Source organism: Marmota flaviventris, chromosome 2 (assembly GCF_047511675.1).
Source record: "Marmota flaviventris isolate mMarFla1 chromosome 2, mMarFla1.hap1, whole genome shotgun sequence".
NCBI lineage: Eukaryota > Metazoa > Chordata > Mammalia > Rodentia > Sciuridae > Marmota > Marmota flaviventris.
This window is the reverse complement of record NC_092499.1, coordinates 110,380,645-110,399,763: the sequence shown is the minus strand read 5'-3', so window position 1 is coordinate 110,399,763 and position 19,119 is coordinate 110,380,645. Positions and strand designations below refer to the sequence as shown.

Genomic DNA, 19,119 nt, shown 5'->3' with positions numbered 1-19,119 from the left:
TGATTTTAAAATATTTTATTACATAATCTTTTCATGGCACCATCAGGAGTAACAGAAAACGTTATTCCCAGTTCCTAAACCACATCCTGAAAAATATACATTTGTATTTATATATTTATAGCAATACTTCACCCCTATTCCATAATCCACCACCTACTGTAGTCTTTTGCTTAAAGCAGGAAACTATTCTCTTAGGTAAGAAAATATATATGGAAGCTAAATGAAATATTGGTTAGAGTAACTGGGAACAGTTTGGTCACAGGGGCAGGTAGGAAGGGGCTAAGTCCAGCCTAGGCAAGATGCATCACTGGAGTCCATCAAAGGAAAGACAGTGTATAAAAAGTCAGCGTCACACAGGTAGGCTCTGGAATCCTTGGTCCATTAGGAGATGGCCTTTGCCTCAGGAAGGAAGGCTTCCCAGTACTTTGCCAGCTGCAAAGAAGTGGGGGGACAGTAAGCAAGTACCCCCATGTAGTTAGCAGGGCCCAAGTTAGTCTGGGAGGGAGCAAGCACCTCAGCCACCCAAAGGAAGGTGTGCTGAGCAGATGCAGAAGCCATAACATTATCTTCCTCTTCCTCTATTAGCAGGAGCATCTGTTTCTGAGTCCCAAGTGGAAGGGAAGTCTCTCTCTAAAGACAATCTTGGTTTTGCCCTGAAGGGTGTACTCCTAGAGGCCACAGTTTTGCCCAGCTGTTAACTTCTCACAATAAGGCCATTCCATACTAATTGAGGTCTCAGCCTCAAGAGGGCTAGGTGGTGCCACAGAGTTGCCCTTACTGGGAGAGAAGTTAATCATAGACTTAGGGCAACACAATCGGATCCTCCTGTCAGATGTTCTATGCTGGAGTAGCAAGGCCAATTTTCTATTATTAACTATAGCAGGGACCCTCCCTCCAAGCAAGACCTGCCCATTTTGTCATTCAAGGCCCAAGTAGGGATCTGACCCCTGGAGTGGGGAGTAGGGGACAAAGTTCATACATAACTTACATACCTGCTGCTGTGAATACAGGAGTGTCTCAAGGTACTTGATCACGTGGTTTTTGAAGTCCTTGGATTTCTCTTTCTATAGGAGACAGGAGTCTACACTAATCATCCAGACAGTTGCTCCTTCCCCTTTTGATAGGATGTTGTGTGTATTGCTGATCAAGGCCAAACACAGCCAGCAGCTGGAATAACTACAATTTCCAGCCAAATCGTCTCTGCTAATGCTCTGCAAAGCTTTCTTGGAGGACAAAGGATGAGCAGGGGAGGAGTAAGAATGGGGGCCCAGAGGGTACATGGCAGATACAAACTGTTTTGTATCTAATGCTCTGATCTGGCAGTAAGTTTAAGGGAGCTACCATGCCTCAGGAACAAATGCACATATGAGCACACACATGAGCACACACATGAGCACACACATGTACACCCACAAGCACACAGAAGGCCTTGTCAGTTCACAAGAACTACACGCTAAGTTAGAAGTTAGACTCTTCTAGCTTACCTCAAACCGTATCACTTCTTTTCGGACCACTGTTGAAATCCTTTCAAAGTCCCTTTCATACTGAGTCACCCGAGACTCCCACTGTGAAGGAAAAGCAAAGAAAGGATCATTTAAGTCTTTACATTTGGTCAGAAATTCCACATGAGACCTCAACTGATCATTATATCCAGCAAAAGGTTACTTCAGGGGCTGCTGAGAAAGAGATGCCATGTGTTCCAGACCAAGCCTGGTCTTTGAGAAAGCTCTGGTACTGCAGCAGCTTCTGATTTAGTTCTTACCAGCAGTGCCAGAAGTGCTGCCCCACCCCACCACCTCATTTCATTCTCACCAGGGCACCATTTTTGCATCACCTAAGTAGCCATACCAGGATCCCCTACCGAGACTCTGATTTGGCAAGTCTGGGTGGAGTGGGAAGAGAAAAGAGTCAGGCCTTAGGGCAGGCCTTCAATCACTCTGAGGCTTACCCAGAAGACAAGGCCCTTTAATCTCAATTATCTTTTCTGCCTGCTGAGGGGTTCCAAGCATCTGGGTGGAATGAGACCAGGCTCATTCAGAAGCCAGAGAATACCTTGGCAATAGGGTGCCTTAGGAAACTCACCTCTGTGATCTCATCCTTGGCCTGCTGTAGCTTGTCAGGCTTGTTGGCCCACAACAGCCGAGCCTCAGCCTCTCGCTTCTTCTGCAGCATAGCTTGAGCATCCTGCCAGCGTTGCCATGTCTTCATGCGCTGGTCAAAGGCAGCCTGTGGGGGTAGGGGTTTGGGAGGAGCACAACCAGCTGTTCAGGAGCTCTGCTAGGTCTGCTTTGTAGGGAGGCTCTCCCAGCAGCTGTGCCAGGGAAGGACTGAGCAAGGGCAGGTTCTGCAGCCACAGTTAGTGCCCAGCTGCAAAGTTTAATATCTAGAAGCACAAGCTTGGGTAATATCCTCTCCGAGCCTTCAGTGGGCCAATGCCATGCTGCTTCATGCTACTTCCGGGATTGGATGGCTGGGAGCACAGTAGGTGGCCTGACGCCAGTGATGAATACTATGACTTCCGAAATGCCTCCCTCAGAAAAGTGAGTCCATGAGACTACACATTTTCCCTGGTGCCAGAAATTAAGAATACAGTGGCAGTGAAACACATGATCCAGTTTTCACTGAACTTATCTTCTATTGGAAAAAGCCATCATTGTATTAACAATCACAAACACATACAAGTATGCAGAGTAGCAGGAAAACAAGCAGGGTATTTTAACATAAAGCTTGCTTAGCTTTGGAGATATGTCAGGGAAATCTAACCCAAGGAAGCAAACTTTCAACTGACACTTAAATAGCATACAAGGTTAGCTTAAAATAAACACTTATAACAGGACACTCTGCTTACATCTCAACCACACACTCACCTTCTCTAGGCAATCAACGCTGCCAAAAAGCTCCCCAAAGTCTACTTGCTGGTTTTCCCTATTTCCAATCCCTTGAACACAATCAGCATTTCCAGAGAAGGGCAGTTGTTGATTTAACCAAACTACCACCACTCCACATTCGGTTTGTAGACCTCAAGAGGCAGCACAGATCAAAGTGCCTAGGGCCAAACTCCCAGCCCTGTTCCATTAGTTCCCCTTTCCCTACAAAAGTTCCCTGTACATTCCCTAGGCTTCCTTAACATGGGCCTTTGCCAAACCTGAACATTAGGGAGTGCAAAGCCATCAAATTCACCTTCCTCAGCATAATTACTGCTGATTGCCTGCAATTTCTCAGGCAATTTCATATCCAAGACTCAAACTAACAGTGGGCTAGCAGTAGTTTAATTCTAGGTTCAGGGAAGGGCAGGAAAAAAAAAAACCTGCTTGTCTCTCAAATCTCACAGAAGCTTATGACATAAAGTGGGAATATGAAAGACTCTGAGAAATGATCAGTCACAATTCTATGCTCTAAAGCACACTTCCCCAGCCCCAGCCTGTGGAGCTCCAGCCTCCTCTCCCTCCTGTATATACAAGCTCAGCTGCCTGAGGATATCCAAATATTCTCCAGAGACCCCCATACAATGCTCCTCTCAGAAAGCTTCCCCCAGACAGAGCCCTTCCCTGAGATGGCTCTCCAATCTAAGTAGTCTGACCAGTTCTAAGAATTCCATAGCAGGTTATTTTTCAAGCCTCTTATCACTCTGGAGTTAGGAGCAAACCAAAGACCAAAGGGAGAGGACAATGAGCAGTCTCACAGGCTATATTAAGCAACTCTACTGCAGAGGAAGTGAGAGTCCTAGGAGCATCTCAGCTCTTGACAGAACACAGAAGCTCCCTAGTGGGAGATATGTTGGGGATGGGGAGTCAGGGGTGGCACCATTCCAACTCAGAGGCTCAGACATCCTGATCCCAAGCTGAATCAGGCCCTTATAGGGTAGGCACAAGGCTCTCTCTTAATTCTTTCCTCTGTTTTAGAGGCCATGCGAGAGCTAATACCACTGCCCAGTCAAGCTCTCTTAATTGCTCTGAGAGGTCATGGGAAACCAGACTGCCCTGGTCACCAGGAGAAAAAATGAGGTGTTTGATCTGAGGGACAGGCTGCAGTGTTGTTACCAGGGTGGTCAGCACAGCACAGGGAGGGCTCTGGTGACACGCTCTCTCAGACCTCTGGCCACACTCCTCCATGCAATGCCAAGCCAGTTCTGTGTAGTTACCTGACTGCCCACATTGGAGGGACAAGTGGAAGCCAGCAAGAGCTCTTATCAGGGCAAAGCCACCGCTTGCTGTTAAGAAGGCAAAGACCAAAGGACTGAGGAAGTCACTGCTCCACGGAGCCAAGACAATAGGTCTGTAATAACCCTTGCTTGAAGGAAGGAGCACAGAGGACACTGTCCTTCAACAACAGGGGGGAGGCTATTTGGAAATTCAGGAGTGGTCTTTTCTCCAAATTCATCTAGGAAATTGGCTGTGGGCCTCAAAACAACTCAACAATATTTGACTAACAGTCAAACAGATTGCTTGGTTGGTAGGATACCTTCTCTTATAACAGTAGAAAAACTTATACCTATTTATAAGCTATAATGAGATGAAATTTCTTGAGACAAAGAAGAGCAAAGAAAATAAAAATTAATCAAGGGAGGAGAAGGAGAAAAAGAAACAAAAGCTTACTCGGACTATGGCCAGGAGGCGAATGTAGTCACTCAGGAGTTCAGCAAGGAGGAAGAAGTCATTGTTGGCCTGTTCCTGGTGAAGCTGCTCAATTTTTTCTTCCACCTCAGCCAGCTGGGAGAGTGCCCGTGACAGTGCCGTGTTGTCCTCGGAACTCCCAAGCATGGCTAGACTCTTTGCAAACTGAGCTGTGTGCAGTGCTAGCTCTGAAAGGAGGAAAAGATAGCAAAGGTCCCTCTGATCTCACAAGGAAAATGGACAAGTCACTTGACCTTGCATGGCATATTTTAGCAATTATTTTCCCTGCATATCCAGCAAATGAGGGCTCCTATAATCTATTTACCTATAATACACTCGACCGTATTCAGAAAGTGAAGGGAAAATGTCCTGATCACAGAACAGGAAGGAAAGGCACCTGCTAACATACATTCCAGCACATGGGCCTACCTGAAGGAAGCAGTTTCAATATTCCTGGAGAACACCAAGGGCCAGTTAATACAAATGGGCCAAAGGAATAAAGGTGTTTTGTTGTTGTTGTTTATATTTTAGTTTTGGTACTAGAGTTGATCCAAGGGTCACTTAACAACTCAGCCACATCCCCAGCCCTTTTTATTTTTCATCTTGAGACAAGGTCTTGCTAAGTTGCTGAGGCTGGCTTCATACTTTCAATACTCCTGCCTCAGCCTCCCATGCTGCTAGGATTACAGGTGTGTGCCACTGTGCTCAGCGAATGATGCTTATTTTTATGTTAAAGCTCATGAACTATGTCTACATGCAAGAGATACATACTATTGTAGTCTTACATGCTCTAGAGCAGAGCAAACCTTTTCTGTAAAGGATCATATAGCAAATACTTTACGCTTTGCAGGGCACATATGGTATAGCTGCATGTTCTTTTCTCTCCCATATCCTCCCTTTAAATGTGTAAAAACCATTATTAGCTCAAGGGAATAGGCCCCAGGGCCAGGTCATCATTTGCCAACCCTTACACTGGTCTCATGTTAATGGTCTTTCTTTTAGAACTCTAATTATCAATATGTTTAAGGCAAAAAAGGAAAGCTTTCCAAATTTGGAAAATTTCACTAGCTCTTCAGCAACTCCCACCAAAGAAAGATGAAAAGGGTTAGGAGGCATGTGATTTCCCTGAATTAACACAACCATGTAGCTGAAGCATGTGTGACTTTTTCTCGGATATAAGTCATAACTCAAATACTTTTAACAAAAGCCTTCATCCCAGGTCAATATGTATCTGGGACAGCTTCTCTGCACCTCTCTCAGGTAGAAAGTCCAGCACCCACAGTGGCTGAATAAAGTTTCCTTCCAGTAGATGTAGGATTTATCTTTTTAATCAGAACATCAAGGACCAGGTGGGCTGAAAATTTCAACTTAGATGCCTGAGAGACTTGGGAACAGCATGCTCTCCCATCTCCAGCTCACTGGAGACAATTTCCCCTAAGTCCAAGTACATTTCGGAGGTGGTTACCTTTTCTGTGGTTGACAAGAGTCTCTACCACAGCATGTAGTTTCCTTAGGCGTTGTTCCTCACACTCTACTTCCTGGAGTTTCTCTTCAAACCACTGAAACACAAGGCCAAAGCTTCAATGGAGGTTACTTGCATAGGGGCAGAGCAGTCTTTCCTTGGCATTTTTTTTTTTTTAAGGGACTGAATTCTTTTAAAGTTGTTTTTTAATTGAGAAAAACAGTCTCTAATCTCAGAAATTTCAGGAATTCTCAGGGCTTCTGACCAATAAGTCTGAGAGGCAGAAGGAGCTGAGAGGTACAGGGCTACTCACAATGTCTGATTCATTCATCTTGATGGTCATTTTGCTGACTGCATCTGTGGCTTTGTTGAACATCTTGAGGAGACCAGCACCACTCAATGTCTGAGTACCAACGGCCCGTGGCAGCTACAAAACCAAGAAGGCGGGGATGGCAAGTTATCTGCTGCCCCTATTTTAGGTTCAGAAAAATTAGTATCCATCAGATGGCATGCCCAAAACTTGCCAAACTAATTATTTGAACTGTAAATTGTTGTTGTATCCTAAGGCAGTTACATCAATCTAAAACTAATATATACAACAGAAAAATCAAAGGACTATGTTAAAACAATCAGTAAAGTTTTCAGATTTTGATATTATTCATAGAAAAAAAGTAGACTGGGGTTGTTATGTGGCTAGGTGACCCCACATTTGAGACTGTCTGCCTACTCAGGTATGATCTGCTTAACTATCAAGCATACTTTTGTTTAGTCAAAAGTTCCTTTGCATTAGCACATGTGGCACACAAACCAGACTTAAGTCTTGAGAGACTTTGAAGTTATGTTGTGATTTCATTTAAGTTTTCTGCATTAAACAAGTGTCCAATAATAGGAACATTATTTATTCGTATTAGGCTACTTTTACATAGTAGATTATGCTACAAAAGTTAGACTTTAGTGCTTAGCCCTTTATGGCAGTAGTTCCCAAGTTGGGATCATTTTGCCCTCCAAGGGCACATTTGGCAATGTCTGGCTGCTACAGTTTAGGAGGAAGGGCTACTGGTATCTAGTGGGTAGAGGCCAGAGATGGTACTAAAACATCTTGCAATTTATAGGACAGTCCCCACAAGAATTAATCCAGCCCAAAGTGTCCACATAGACAAATCCTGTTCTATGGGTAAGGATGAGGCAGTGAAAAGGAAATACGGACTTAAGAATACCCAGGGGCAGAATTAAAAGAGTTACAACATTTGATTGAGAATTTTTCATTAATAAATTCATTTTAAAGAAAAAAAATTCTATATACTTAGAATTTTTGGTTATAGAGGTCAAAAGACAGCCTAATTGTGTCTTACTGAACCACCACAGAGATCTATTTATTTTCTTCATTAGAGAAAATACTCTATGTGCAAATTAAAGAAAAATGTAAAAGTTAAAAACAAAATAGTAGTTTTATCCTGTTATTTTCTTTTAGTTTTCTGAGATAAAACACTATTTTAAAAAATATTTTTAAAAAACCCCACTATCTTATCTAGAGCTTCTTCTGATCCTTAATGACTTGAGTTTCTACACCTATATTTATATGGTGTTGCATGTTTCAGTTTTTGTAACTTTTTAAAATTTATTTTTATATGGTACTGAGGATCCAACTCAGTGCCTCATACATGTGACACTAGTGCTCTACCACTAAGCTATAACCCCAGCCTCTGTAACTCTTTTAAAACATGCTTCCACATATTAGTATTTCTATATACTCTGTTTATGAAGAGAAAAAAGTATTGGTTATATTGTTAGCAATTGTACTGTCTCCAGTTTTTTACAATCATTACAATCATGAATAGCCTAGGCAAAGCCTGTAAAAAAGACTGTCCACTTGAATCCACACTTTTGCTACATGTCAAATTCTGTGGGTTTTGGTAACTGGTTTTTAACCAATGCTCCTCAACTCCTGCAACAAAATACACATTCAAGTGAGCCAACAAGTAACCTATAAAATATATGCCAAGGACCTGCCAAATAGATCTCTGTGTTGGTTCAGTAAGACACAATTAGGCTGTCTTTTGACCTCTATAACCAAATTACTTTTATTTCAAAGGCTGAAAGATACTTATAATTCTTGGGTGGTCACATAAGCTAGGATGTATTCTGATGCTAGTCACGTTAAATACTCAAATATCTGGTGAATGAGGTGGTTTCATTTCACAAGGAGTAGATAGATATAAATTATGAAATTCAATTTTGGACAATACTAACCTCTTCTTTTTCCAAAAACTCCCTGACATCAGGGTCCTGTAACATAGTAGGGTGATTCACAACCCTTTGAAGGTACCTAAAGGGTAAAGAGTTATCATCTGGTTAGATGATCTGACCTCAGAAGGTTTTGGATAGTGCATTGCTAGCAGAGGCACCATATCTTTCACTACTTAAAATATTTGTCCTCAGAGAAGGTACACAAATAGGACATTGCTTATAAATACATTCAATTTCATGTTCTTCCCACTTCCAAAAAGGGACAATAAAAGAACTACTCAGAAAGAGACCAAAGAACCATTATTCATATTTGATTATTAAAGAAAATGAATATGATTGTTCATCAGGACGGAGACAGAAAAGAAGATGGTTTGTGCCCAAGAGTGCAAAATAAGAGATTTAGAAAAAGTCAGGGATGACATGTAGGTGTGACTCTTTTTTTTGGGAGGGGTATCGGGGATTGAACTTGGGCACTTGACCACTGAGCCACATCCCCAGCCTTATTTTGTATTTTATTTAGAGAGAGGGTCTCAATGAGTTGCTTAGCACCTCACTTTTGCTGAAGTTGGGTTTAAACTCACGATCCTCCTGCCTCAGCCTTCAGAGCTGCTAGGATTACAGGCACGCGCTAATGCACCCGGCAAGGTTTGACTCTTTAATACAATCAAATTTCATGGCTACTAACTCAAGCAAACATCTCATAATTAAGTCTCAATTTCAACTTCTTACTTGTTCTCAAGTTATTCAGAAACATGTTTGTATGGCACCTACCTTTCTAGAGCAGCCCTCCGTTTTTCAAGAAATTCTGCAGAGGAAGAATCTTCCTTCCCAACTTTTACTTTTGTCATTCCTAGAATGGAATTTAAAAAGCAAAATAACCAGAAATCATGAAAAGAATAAATCTATTTTATTTTATAGGTACTGGGGATTGAACCCAGGGAGATCTCTACCACTGAGCTCCACCTCAACCCTTTTCATTTTTATTCTGAAACAGGGCTTAAGGTGCCAAGGTTGGCCTTAAACTTGTAATCCTCCTGCCTTAGCTTCCCAAGTCATTGGGATCACAGGGCATGCCCACTGCCTTTGCCTGATAAATTATTTTAAAGTCACAAGGAGGAAAGGCCTCAAGGATAGCACTAAAAAACACAACCAAAACCCACTCTGTGTCATGAGCAGGCAAGAACAAAAGGTTCTTTACATCAGAGTTATTTTTTTTAAACTAGTTTTCAGGGCTATGGTTGTGGCTCAATGGTAGAGCACCTGTCTAGTAGGTATGAGGCACTGGGTCTGATCGTCAACACCACATAAAAATAAAGGTATTGTGTCCATCTACAACCAACCAACCAATAAATAAAGACACAAGACATTAACAAACTAAGCTAAAACCAAAGCACCCTATTGTACCCAAGGAAAGAGAACAGTCAAAATATGCTATTTCTCTAGACTTCAAGTGTTCTATACTATTAATAGAAGTAGTCATATACTACAAAGTAAATTCATAATAGAAAGACAGTAAAGGAAAAAACCCAAAAGAAAGACCTCAGGCTTACCTATTAGGCTCTTCTCAGGTGGAGGAGGGACAATGAAACCATTCTGAGAGTGTTTCTCTGAAAGTTTCTCATAAAGACCCAGAAAGTCACTAAATCTTCTTTTCACTGCAAACTGTTTACTTCTGAACATTGGTAGGCTCGTCTTGGGTACAGAAAACACACAAGGTGATTTTATTCCAAATACAAGATGAATGAGTATCTTGAGAGCCATCCAGCTGACATCAAATGACTCCATTTCCCAGATCCTTGCCCTTTAGCCACCTAGCAAATAATTTTCTCTGAGGCACAGACATTCTTGTTTGAGCTATCGTCTACTTTGGCAGTCTGGACGCCTAAGAACAGCTCAGAATAATGATTTTAAATGCAAAAAAAATATATAATATATAGGATTACAAAGGAAACCAACTAAATTCAAATATAGCTTCATTCCTAGATTAAGAATACTTGCTCTAAAGAAACAATGTTGAATTCTAATTTAAAGGCATAATTCTACTCTCCCCAATACTGAATTTATCCTTTACTGGTCTTCAATAAACATTTCATCCTTTATTGACTCATGTAATAAGGTATTAGTTGCTGGAATTAAAGCAGACAGGGGCTGGGGTTATGGCTCAGTGGTAGATTGCTCGCCTAGAATGCATGAGGCACTGGGTTCAATTCTTAGCACCACATAAATGTAAAATAAAGATATCGTGTCCACCTAAAACTAAAAAATAAATTAAAAAATAAATAAATAAATCACAGCAGGCAAACTAAAAAATGAGACTAATGAAAGAATGTTTCTAAGAGGGGTAGGGAGGAATCAGATGATATGTCTAAGCTGTAGACACTAACCTCTGTAGTGTCATGGGATCTCGAGCTCACACAAGACAGGCCAACAGCAGTAAAAAGACAATACAAAGGAGAGTGAGAGTAAAAAAAGGACTAACCAGAGATGTAAAATTTAATAAGGATGGCCTAGCCAATTGCTGGCAAGAAAGTAAATCGATGGGAGCTTTTATACACTGCTAATAGAAGTATTAATTGGTGTGTGTGTGTGTGTACTTTTTTATACAAATTGGGAGTTAACAAATGTAAAAAAGGGCTGGGGATGTGGCTCAAGCAGTAGCGCGCTCGCATGGCATGCATGCGGCCCGGGTTCGATCCTCAGCACCACATACAAATAAAGATGTTATGTCTGCCGAGAACTGAAAAATAAAATATTTAAAAAAATAAAAATAAAAAATATTAAAAAAAAAAAAATGTAAAAAAAAAAGTTTGTATTCCTTAAATTCAACATCTGCAGTACGTATGACAAAGGGAAACTATTCCTAGTTATGTACCCTAGAGAAACTCCTCCATGGGTATGCTAGAGACATGCAAGAAAGTACAGAGTTCATAGAAACAAAAACTGGAAACATGTTTCATGACAGGAAAACAGATATACTACCACACAATGGACTAACTACAGCTATGCCCTATAAGAATGGTTTTGAGAAACAATGCTAAGTTTAAAAGTACTATTTTCAGCATGATGTATGTACTTTCAATACTGGGGATTGAACCCAGAGCCTCATGCATAATAGGTGAGCATTCTAACACTGAGATACACCCCCAGCCCTTTTTATTTTTTACTTGGAGACTCAGTCACACTACATTTCCAAAGTTGGCCTTGAATTTGTAATTTTCCTGTGTAGCCTTCTGAGTAGCTGGCATGAGCAACTGCACATAGCATGATAGTATTTTTATGAAATTAAAAATGAAAGCAAATTGGTATATTATTCAGAGATACATATATAAAGATTATATTTGTTTGTTTATTTATTTAATAGTACTAGGGATTGAACCCAGAGGCGCTTAACCACTGAACTACATACTCAGCCCTTTTTATTTTATTTTTTTATTTTGAGACAAGGTCTCAGTAAGTTGCTGAGACTGGCTTTGAACTTGTGATCATTCTGCCTCAGCCTCCCGGGCCAATGGGATTCCAGGTGTGTATCTCTGTGCATGGCAATTAAGATTTTTTATAAAGGGAAAAAGAGAACTCAGGAGAGTGGTCACCTCTAAGATATGAGGAGGAGACATGACAGGGAGAAACATGAAGATACAGTCAATGGTACTCTTCTTATAACTGGTTATATGTTCTAGGCTTAATTTTATTTTGCTTTATAACTTGCATAAACATTACATAAGTTTCATTTTAGTTTTATTTTTGAGACAGAGTGGTCTCAAACTCCCTGGCTCAAGTGATCCTCCTGCCTCAACCTCCTGAGTCACGGGTTACTGGCATACACCACCATACTAGACTGTTATGCAAATAAAATTATATTAAATCTGCCATTCCAGGATCTATTGCTAAAATATATCTGTATATTAAAAAGTAATACCAGACTTGAAGGGGAAAAAAAAGTTAAAGTATTAAAAGCAGCTCTCTATTAAAAACCTAAGAAGAGCTGAGGTCTTTGTGGTGGTACTGAGGATTGAACCCAGGAGTGCTTTACCACTGAACTACATCCCCAGCCCTTTTAAATTTGTTTGTTTGTTTAAGACAGGGTCTTGCTAAGGTGATGAGGCTGACCTACAACTTGAAATGCTCTTGCCTCAGCCTCCCAGTCTCCCAGATTATAGGGATATGCCACTGCACTGGGCTCAACTGTTTTTTATTTATTTATTTTTTGTTTTTTTTTGTGGCACTAGGGATTGAACTCACATTCTAGGTAAGCACTCACACATGCTAGGCAAGCATACTACCACTGAGTTATGCCTCAGCTGTGCCCCCACCCCATCTTTTAAAAATTATTTTGAGATAGGGTCTCACTAAGTTGCCCAGACTGGTCTCCAACTTAGGTTTCTCCTGTCTCACCCTGCCAAGAAACTGTGATTACAGACATGTGCCATCATAACTGGTTGACCTCAGAATTTCTAAACAGGTAAACTACTCTTGGCTTGGGGAAGCCCATGAAACTAGCTCCACACCACACAGTTCCTAAGGGGAATGGGGATAAATCAGATACACGGCACATCTTAATAAAATTTAACAACATTTCACACTGAAATGTTAGACCTCTGGAATAATGATGGAAAGCCTCAGTGTGGAGTATCCAGATAAGGTTATCTTAGTATAAAAGGGGATTTCTAAACATGAGGGGAAAATGTGGGCAAAGAAACCAAAAGATACCCAGAATAATCTGAATGATGACCTTGGTATGAATGGTGCAGTAATAAGCAGGGTCACTGGGACTCACCTGTGTTGTAACTTTGTAGGCCACATAGGCATTCATACCATCCCCTGAGGAGAACAAGAAAGCAAGAAAGGATTATCCTTTAAACCAAAGCAGTGTAAATTCAGTAACATTTAACCAGGAATCATAAGCACAGGAACCCTACATAAAAAGGATTTGTTTTAACTCCAAGCTTTACATGTGATCCTAGAATCCAGTTCCTACTTCACCTCAGGGCCTCTATGGCACATATAATGCCCCCCACAGATGCTGGCTGGGCCCCAGTCTGAGATAGACAAGAGAGTTAGCCTCCTGTTCCAAAACCAGGCTCCATTTATACCCTCCACAAAGCAGCACTGGATACTGACAATCCATCAGTTGTTACCATGCCAATATTTGGGCTGGTTACACACATCTGTCCAAAACCAAACAATTCTCTTGCTGTATAAAGCAAGAGGAGAAGGAAGCAACTGATGTAAAAGGAAACAAGTAGTTCTACCCTAGGCTAGCTCTGGGCTTGGTTTGCTCTTTCAGAAATACAATCATGGCCCCCTCCACTGGGACTGGGGGACACTGACCTCTCTGATCTAGCATATTCACCCAGAGTAAAGGGCCTGGCAGGAAGACACTTGGGCTGCCTGATGTCACAAAAATCTCCCTTTCCTGAGGAATTATTTTTATGAAAAAGCCTTTGATTGTTAAATAATCTGGGATTCAAGCAACTGTTTTTCTCTGTGGTAGTGTTCTGACCCAGACCACTTAGGGAGATAAAGGCACCATTGACTCCTTAAGCACTGAAAAGACATACATTGGAATCCACAGAGTCACAGCTCCAGTGCTGGACCATGGCATCTTGGGTTGGTTTTGTCCCCTTCCTCCCTTGTCCCTGGATTCCTCCCCACATCAAACAGGAAAGCCTAGGTTAATAATTAGTTCTTGCTTAAACTCCTGAATTAGTTCTGGGTGGGGGTCAGGGGAAGAAGGAGCAGTACTGGATCAAAAGGTCACATACAACAACTTGGTTTCAAAAAGATGGCTGGAAATGCACAGAGTGCACAGAGAAGCTGGAGATTATACAGGACTAGAGGGCAGGCCTGCTCTATCTTCTCAACATCTAACAAATGAGTAATGTACAAAACAGAAATTAAGCTAATTTAAGCTAAGCTTTAGAAATTATTTTATGCTGATTACCACACCTTTAGTTCTCTTCTAAGCCATTTGTACTACATTGCCTAATATTACTAAGGATATTCACCACTGGAAGGAAAAAAGCTAAATTTACTTTATAGAAATATATTCAAAATTTTATTCACTGTTGAAGTAGTTATGTTCCAATGTCCAAAAGGCCAGTTTCATAATTTAGTGCCAGCATGATCTTCAGATATTCTGCCTATGTGTCAGCCACTTTTACTAAGGTAATATGTGTGAAAAAAGACATACTGTTTACATATGGACAGAGTACATAAGATGTGGAAATGGGGTAATAATACAAGAGTCTTAAAATTTACATAAATTTCTTAAATAATTTCTGAGAAGTAAAAATGGCATATATAAATTACCAAGTTCTAAAAAGAGTATCCTGGTCAAAGTAGGATTCTAATTTCTATAGTGGTGTGTGGGCCAAAGAAGCACATGTTGAATAAACAGCCCATACGTAAAGTTTTGTTAAAAAATCAGACCCTGGGATATGGTTGTAGCTCATTGGTAGAGCACTTGCCTGGTATGTGTGAGGCACGAGGTTCAACCCTCAGCACCACATAAAAATAAATAAATAAATGTTTTGTGTCCATCTACAACTAAAAAAGAAAAAAGGCCCTAATATGAATATGTTTTAATAAGTTGGTTTCTTGGCATCACATGATTAAGAATCCAGGGGGATAAAAGATTATTACCAAGAGTGATTTGTGTTCAAATAAATCTAATCCATAAGACATTTAAATTATCCTACTGTAGGGCAAATTATGCCCCTCCAAAATGATATGTTGAAAGTCCTAATTCTTAGTACCTCGGCATGTGACCTTATTTGAAAACATGGCCTTTACAGATATAATCAAGTTAAAATGAGGACATCAGGGTAAGTCCTCCTCCAGTGTGAGTGGTGTCCTTATAAAAATAGGGAAAGTCAGATGAAGAGCTATACATGCATAAAGGAGAGATGATATGGAAACACTTAGAAAAAATGCCATGTGACAATGAAGGTAGACATCGGAATGAAATATCTACAAGCCAAAGAACACCTAAGGCTATAAAGATCTGAGAGAGAGGCATGGAATTAGACTTCACAAAATTTCTGCTTCTAGCTCTAAAAAAGACAAAAAGTTAAGAATTATATTTTTTCTTTTAATTATTACATTTGTCTTCTTAACCATATGAACATCACTCTTTGTTTAGGAGGACAAAGCTCTAAAATAGCCTTTTCTGTAAGGGACTATACCTGGTACAAGGAAAGTCAAGGTCTATTATTTTCTGCTAATAACACTCACAAACCTGGGAGAGGGGAAAGTTATCCTAAAAATCAAGTCTGGCCAAAGTTAAGTATTACCTTTTTTGAAAATCTAACTTTAGTTTGACCATGCTTAGTCTTTCATCTATGGGAAGAGGATGCCAACTTCCCCATCTCATTTAGAATACCAACGCAAATGACAAATGTTATGTATAGCAAAAGTTTCAAATTTCTTGAGGAATTTTATTTTTTAAATTTTACTTTTTAAAAATAAATATGGAATGCTTTGTGAATTTGCATGTCATCCTTGCACAAAAGCTATGCAATCTTCTCTGTATCTTTCCAATTTAAGTATATGTGCTACCAATGTGAGCACCCATATCTCAGAATTCTAACATATATTTTAAACTACTTATATGGAATTTATGATCTAAAAATGGAGTAAAGGGTTGGGGCTGTAGCTCAGTGGCACAGTACTTGCCTAGCATATATGAGGCACTAGGTTCGATCCTAAGCAATGTATAAAAATAAATAAATAAGGGGCTGGGGGTGTGGCTAAGCAGTAGAGCGCTCACCTAGCATGTGGGAAGCCCTGGATTCAATCCTCAGCAAATAAACATTAAATATTTTTAATAAATAAATAAAACAATTATAAAAAATAAAAAGGGAGTAAATGGTCTTAGCAACTCTGAAGGAGAAGGTAATATTTGAGTTTTAAAAAAGGGATTCTAGGGGCTGGGATTGTGGCTCAACAGTAGAGTGCACACCTAGCACATTCGAGGCCCTGGGTTCGATCCTCAGCACCACATAAAGACAAATAAAATAAAGTATAAAAAATTATTTTTTAAAAAAAGGGATTCTAATAATATTTGATGTCTCCACTTTTTCTTCTTAAAGCACAGAAAAACTAAGTACTGCGTAACTGGTGTCTCTGGTCTTTGAAGTATAGCTAGGGTTATATTTTTACAGCTGGTTCGGCTCTGCAGGTAGCCATCCCCAAATTAGCTACCCACACTTTCTACCTGTCCCCATCCTAATATCACAAGGAGTCCCAAGGGCACTTACCTATCTTCTCAGGATCAGTAATACCAACTGTCAAATCAAAGTGATCCTCCTGTTCTTCTTCCTCTAGCTTTTTAAAGAAAAAATAAGTCATGCGAGTTGATGTGAAATTAATTTTATCCATTACTATATATCCATATAATAAAATAAAGATATACCTTTCTATATATACGTGTTCAGCTCTGTCCATTCCCAATAATTTCAGTGAACCAATGCCCACAATTTTAAGTTGGGAGCCAGTTCACAGGTCATTGTTACATCTATCCCCTTGAAATCTCATTTGGATGACAATGAATAACTATTAGATTTTGGAAGACTTGCCTCTTTCAGGCTAAGGAGGGAGTAAAGAAAGAAAGAAAGACTACATGAAAGCCTTTGTGCTGTCTTCTGGGTAACAGACCGTTTAAGAAAGGGTTCTTTACAGGATTCTAGCTGTCTATTAATCACAGCAGGTCTCCTTCAGGAATCATAAATGTTTTCTCAAGGTTTATACTCAACTAACTTCAAACTAGTGACAACACAGTCCTAAAAATCCAAAAGCAACCAGACCAGTAACACAGATTCTCACCTCCTCATAGCTTGGCTGGGGCTTAGAAGAATTTGTGGCTTCCTGTGGAGGAAGAGAAATGAGTGTTTTGGCTGGTACCGTCTTCTGATTATTTTGTGTGCTGTCCAGGGATAGCTCCACTGTGGCATCTGAAAACAGTTGATATTTTTAAATAAAGGTCAATAATGGGTCTTTGAAAGCTGAACTTCAGTTCAACAGCCTGACTCATAAGAACATCAGCAAGCACTCTTAAGTAAATACTTGGTGGCTCTCAGATTAAGACAGCAAGAGTCACAAAATTTTACATGGATAAAAGGGAAAGAACATGAGGAAAGTGTTCTTTTAGGACAGCCTTATTAGTAGAGCAACTTCTCCTTTTTCCTTCCAACCACAACTACTTGGTCACACTCTCCCATGTAGAATTTAGTCAAGAACTAGGAATCAAGCCAGGAGGTGGGGCAGGCCTATAATTCCAGCTACCTGGGAGGCTGAGGTGGAAGGATCAAAAGTTCCAGGCCGCTAGGCAAACTTAAAAAAAAAAGACCATTTCAAAATACAGATGTAAAAAAGAACTGTGATAAAGCTCAGTAGCAAAGCACTTGCCTAGCATGTGTAAAGCCCTGAGTTCAATCCCCAATACTGCAAACAAACAAACAAAAAAACGGATCAAGCAAAAAGATTCCATAGCCAAAATAAGTGTACTAATTAATTTTACTCTCAGGGGTATTCCTTTATAACCTGACATGAAGCCTATTTATCTCATTATAATTGTTTATAAAAGGACAATGTTTGGTTATCTGCTTTACAAATCAATGTGTAAGAAGAGGCAAGCATACTGGCAAAAAAAAAAAACATCAAATGAGAGTCAGGAAAAATGTAAGCCAGAAAAAATGGACTCAAGATAACAAACAGTTATTAATATTCAGGAAAGGGAAGTCTGCTACACCTGAGGACATCATTGTTATTTTAACACTTAAGAATTGTTCAAAAATTATAGTTTAGATATCCTTATAAAGACTGAATTGCATTAAAACATGCATCCAAAGAGGAAAAAATTATACCTGTAATACCTAAAAATCTGTCTGATCTAAGTAGTGCTTAAGAGCTACTTTTGTCTATCTGAGAAAAACTCAGTTGAGCAGAACAACTCATTGTCTAAATGTTCCAGAGAGGGAACGTTTAAAATAGCATTATGCACCATTTTTAGACATTAAAAGTTCTTATGCAAATAAAAAAGGATGTACTTTCAACTTGGAGCAATAAAGCTAGATGTTCTAAACCTAGCTTTTGTTGTTGTTGTTCTTTTTAGTAAAGAAAAACATAAATATCATTCAGGTTTGGTCTGATCAGTAGATGTTCAATTCATCTTAGGAACTTCAAAGAAGCTATTTATTTTCCTCTTTTAGATTTTCATTTGAAGCTAAGAAAAAAAACAGAGATAGGGATCCAGAAAACATAATCAAGTTCTAGGTCAGTGTGCTAATCATTAAATGTGACTCATGTGCCACATTGTTAGAAAAGAACCTGATCCCTATCAGGAAAGAGAAAACAGTAGTAATATAATCTGACCATGGAGTAGGAGTATAAAACAGAAAAAAAATATACATAATGAACATGTTAGGTTGTCAGGAGTCTTTGAAACAAACAACCAGTGGAGTGCGTGAAGGATATTCCCATCATGCAGGTTCCACATAAATAATATATATGTGTGTTTGGAAATGAAACAGACAGGAAGTGCTACTGCTAATTCAAAATGTTTGGCTTGAGTGCTAGTAAGAACCTTTTGAAAAGCTGTATATTTTCTATGGAATTCATGTAACAAAGATGCTCAAACTTACATTAAAATACGCTTTTTTTTCTTTGAACTCCTGATAAGAGTAATGGAAAAAGCCTTTGAGCTCCATAAGATTCTGATCATCACTAGACTAATGATGTAGAAAATATATCAGAACATTTAAATTTCTATAGTCAATATCATGTTGGTTCATGCCTATA

The 19,119-nt window shown here is 39.7% G+C and overlaps 1 protein-coding gene and 1 non-coding gene across 4 annotated transcripts in view; both read right to left on the bottom strand.

Moving 5' to 3' along the window:
- Window positions 1-19,119, bottom strand: part of Snx1 (sorting nexin 1) — a 46,100-nt gene that overhangs the window by 6,232 nt on the left and 20,749 nt on the right. The window contains exons 3-15 of one of the 3 annotated variants that reach the window (XM_027925720.3): window positions 17,146-17,273; window positions 16,581-16,647; window positions 13,097-13,140; window positions 9,873-10,014; window positions 9,094-9,172; window positions 8,326-8,401; window positions 6,389-6,502; window positions 6,079-6,172; window positions 4,596-4,801; window positions 2,083-2,226; window positions 1,485-1,565; window positions 993-1,081; window positions 1-432 (exon numbers count right to left, since the gene is read on the bottom strand). In XM_027925720.3, the coding sequence (XP_027781521.1) occupies window positions 1,031-1,081; window positions 1,485-1,565; window positions 2,083-2,226; window positions 4,596-4,801; window positions 6,079-6,172; window positions 6,389-6,502; window positions 8,326-8,401; window positions 9,094-9,172; window positions 9,873-10,014; window positions 13,097-13,140; window positions 16,581-16,647; window positions 17,146-17,273 (1,226 nt within the window). In that variant the 3' untranslated portion in view covers window positions 1-432; window positions 993-1,030. The remainder of the gene's footprint in view (window positions 433-992; window positions 1,082-1,484; window positions 1,566-2,082; window positions 2,227-4,595; window positions 4,802-6,078; window positions 6,173-6,388; window positions 6,503-8,325; window positions 8,402-9,093; window positions 9,173-9,872; window positions 10,015-13,096; window positions 13,141-16,580; window positions 16,648-17,145; window positions 17,274-19,119) is intronic. The other 2 variants (XM_027925719.2, XM_071608373.1) reach the window with 2 other exon arrangements.
- LOC114085138 (U6 spliceosomal RNA) lies at window positions 15,786-15,891 on the bottom strand. Its single transcript, XR_003581423.1, has one exon. It is a non-coding gene; the product is annotated as a U6 spliceosomal RNA (small nuclear RNA).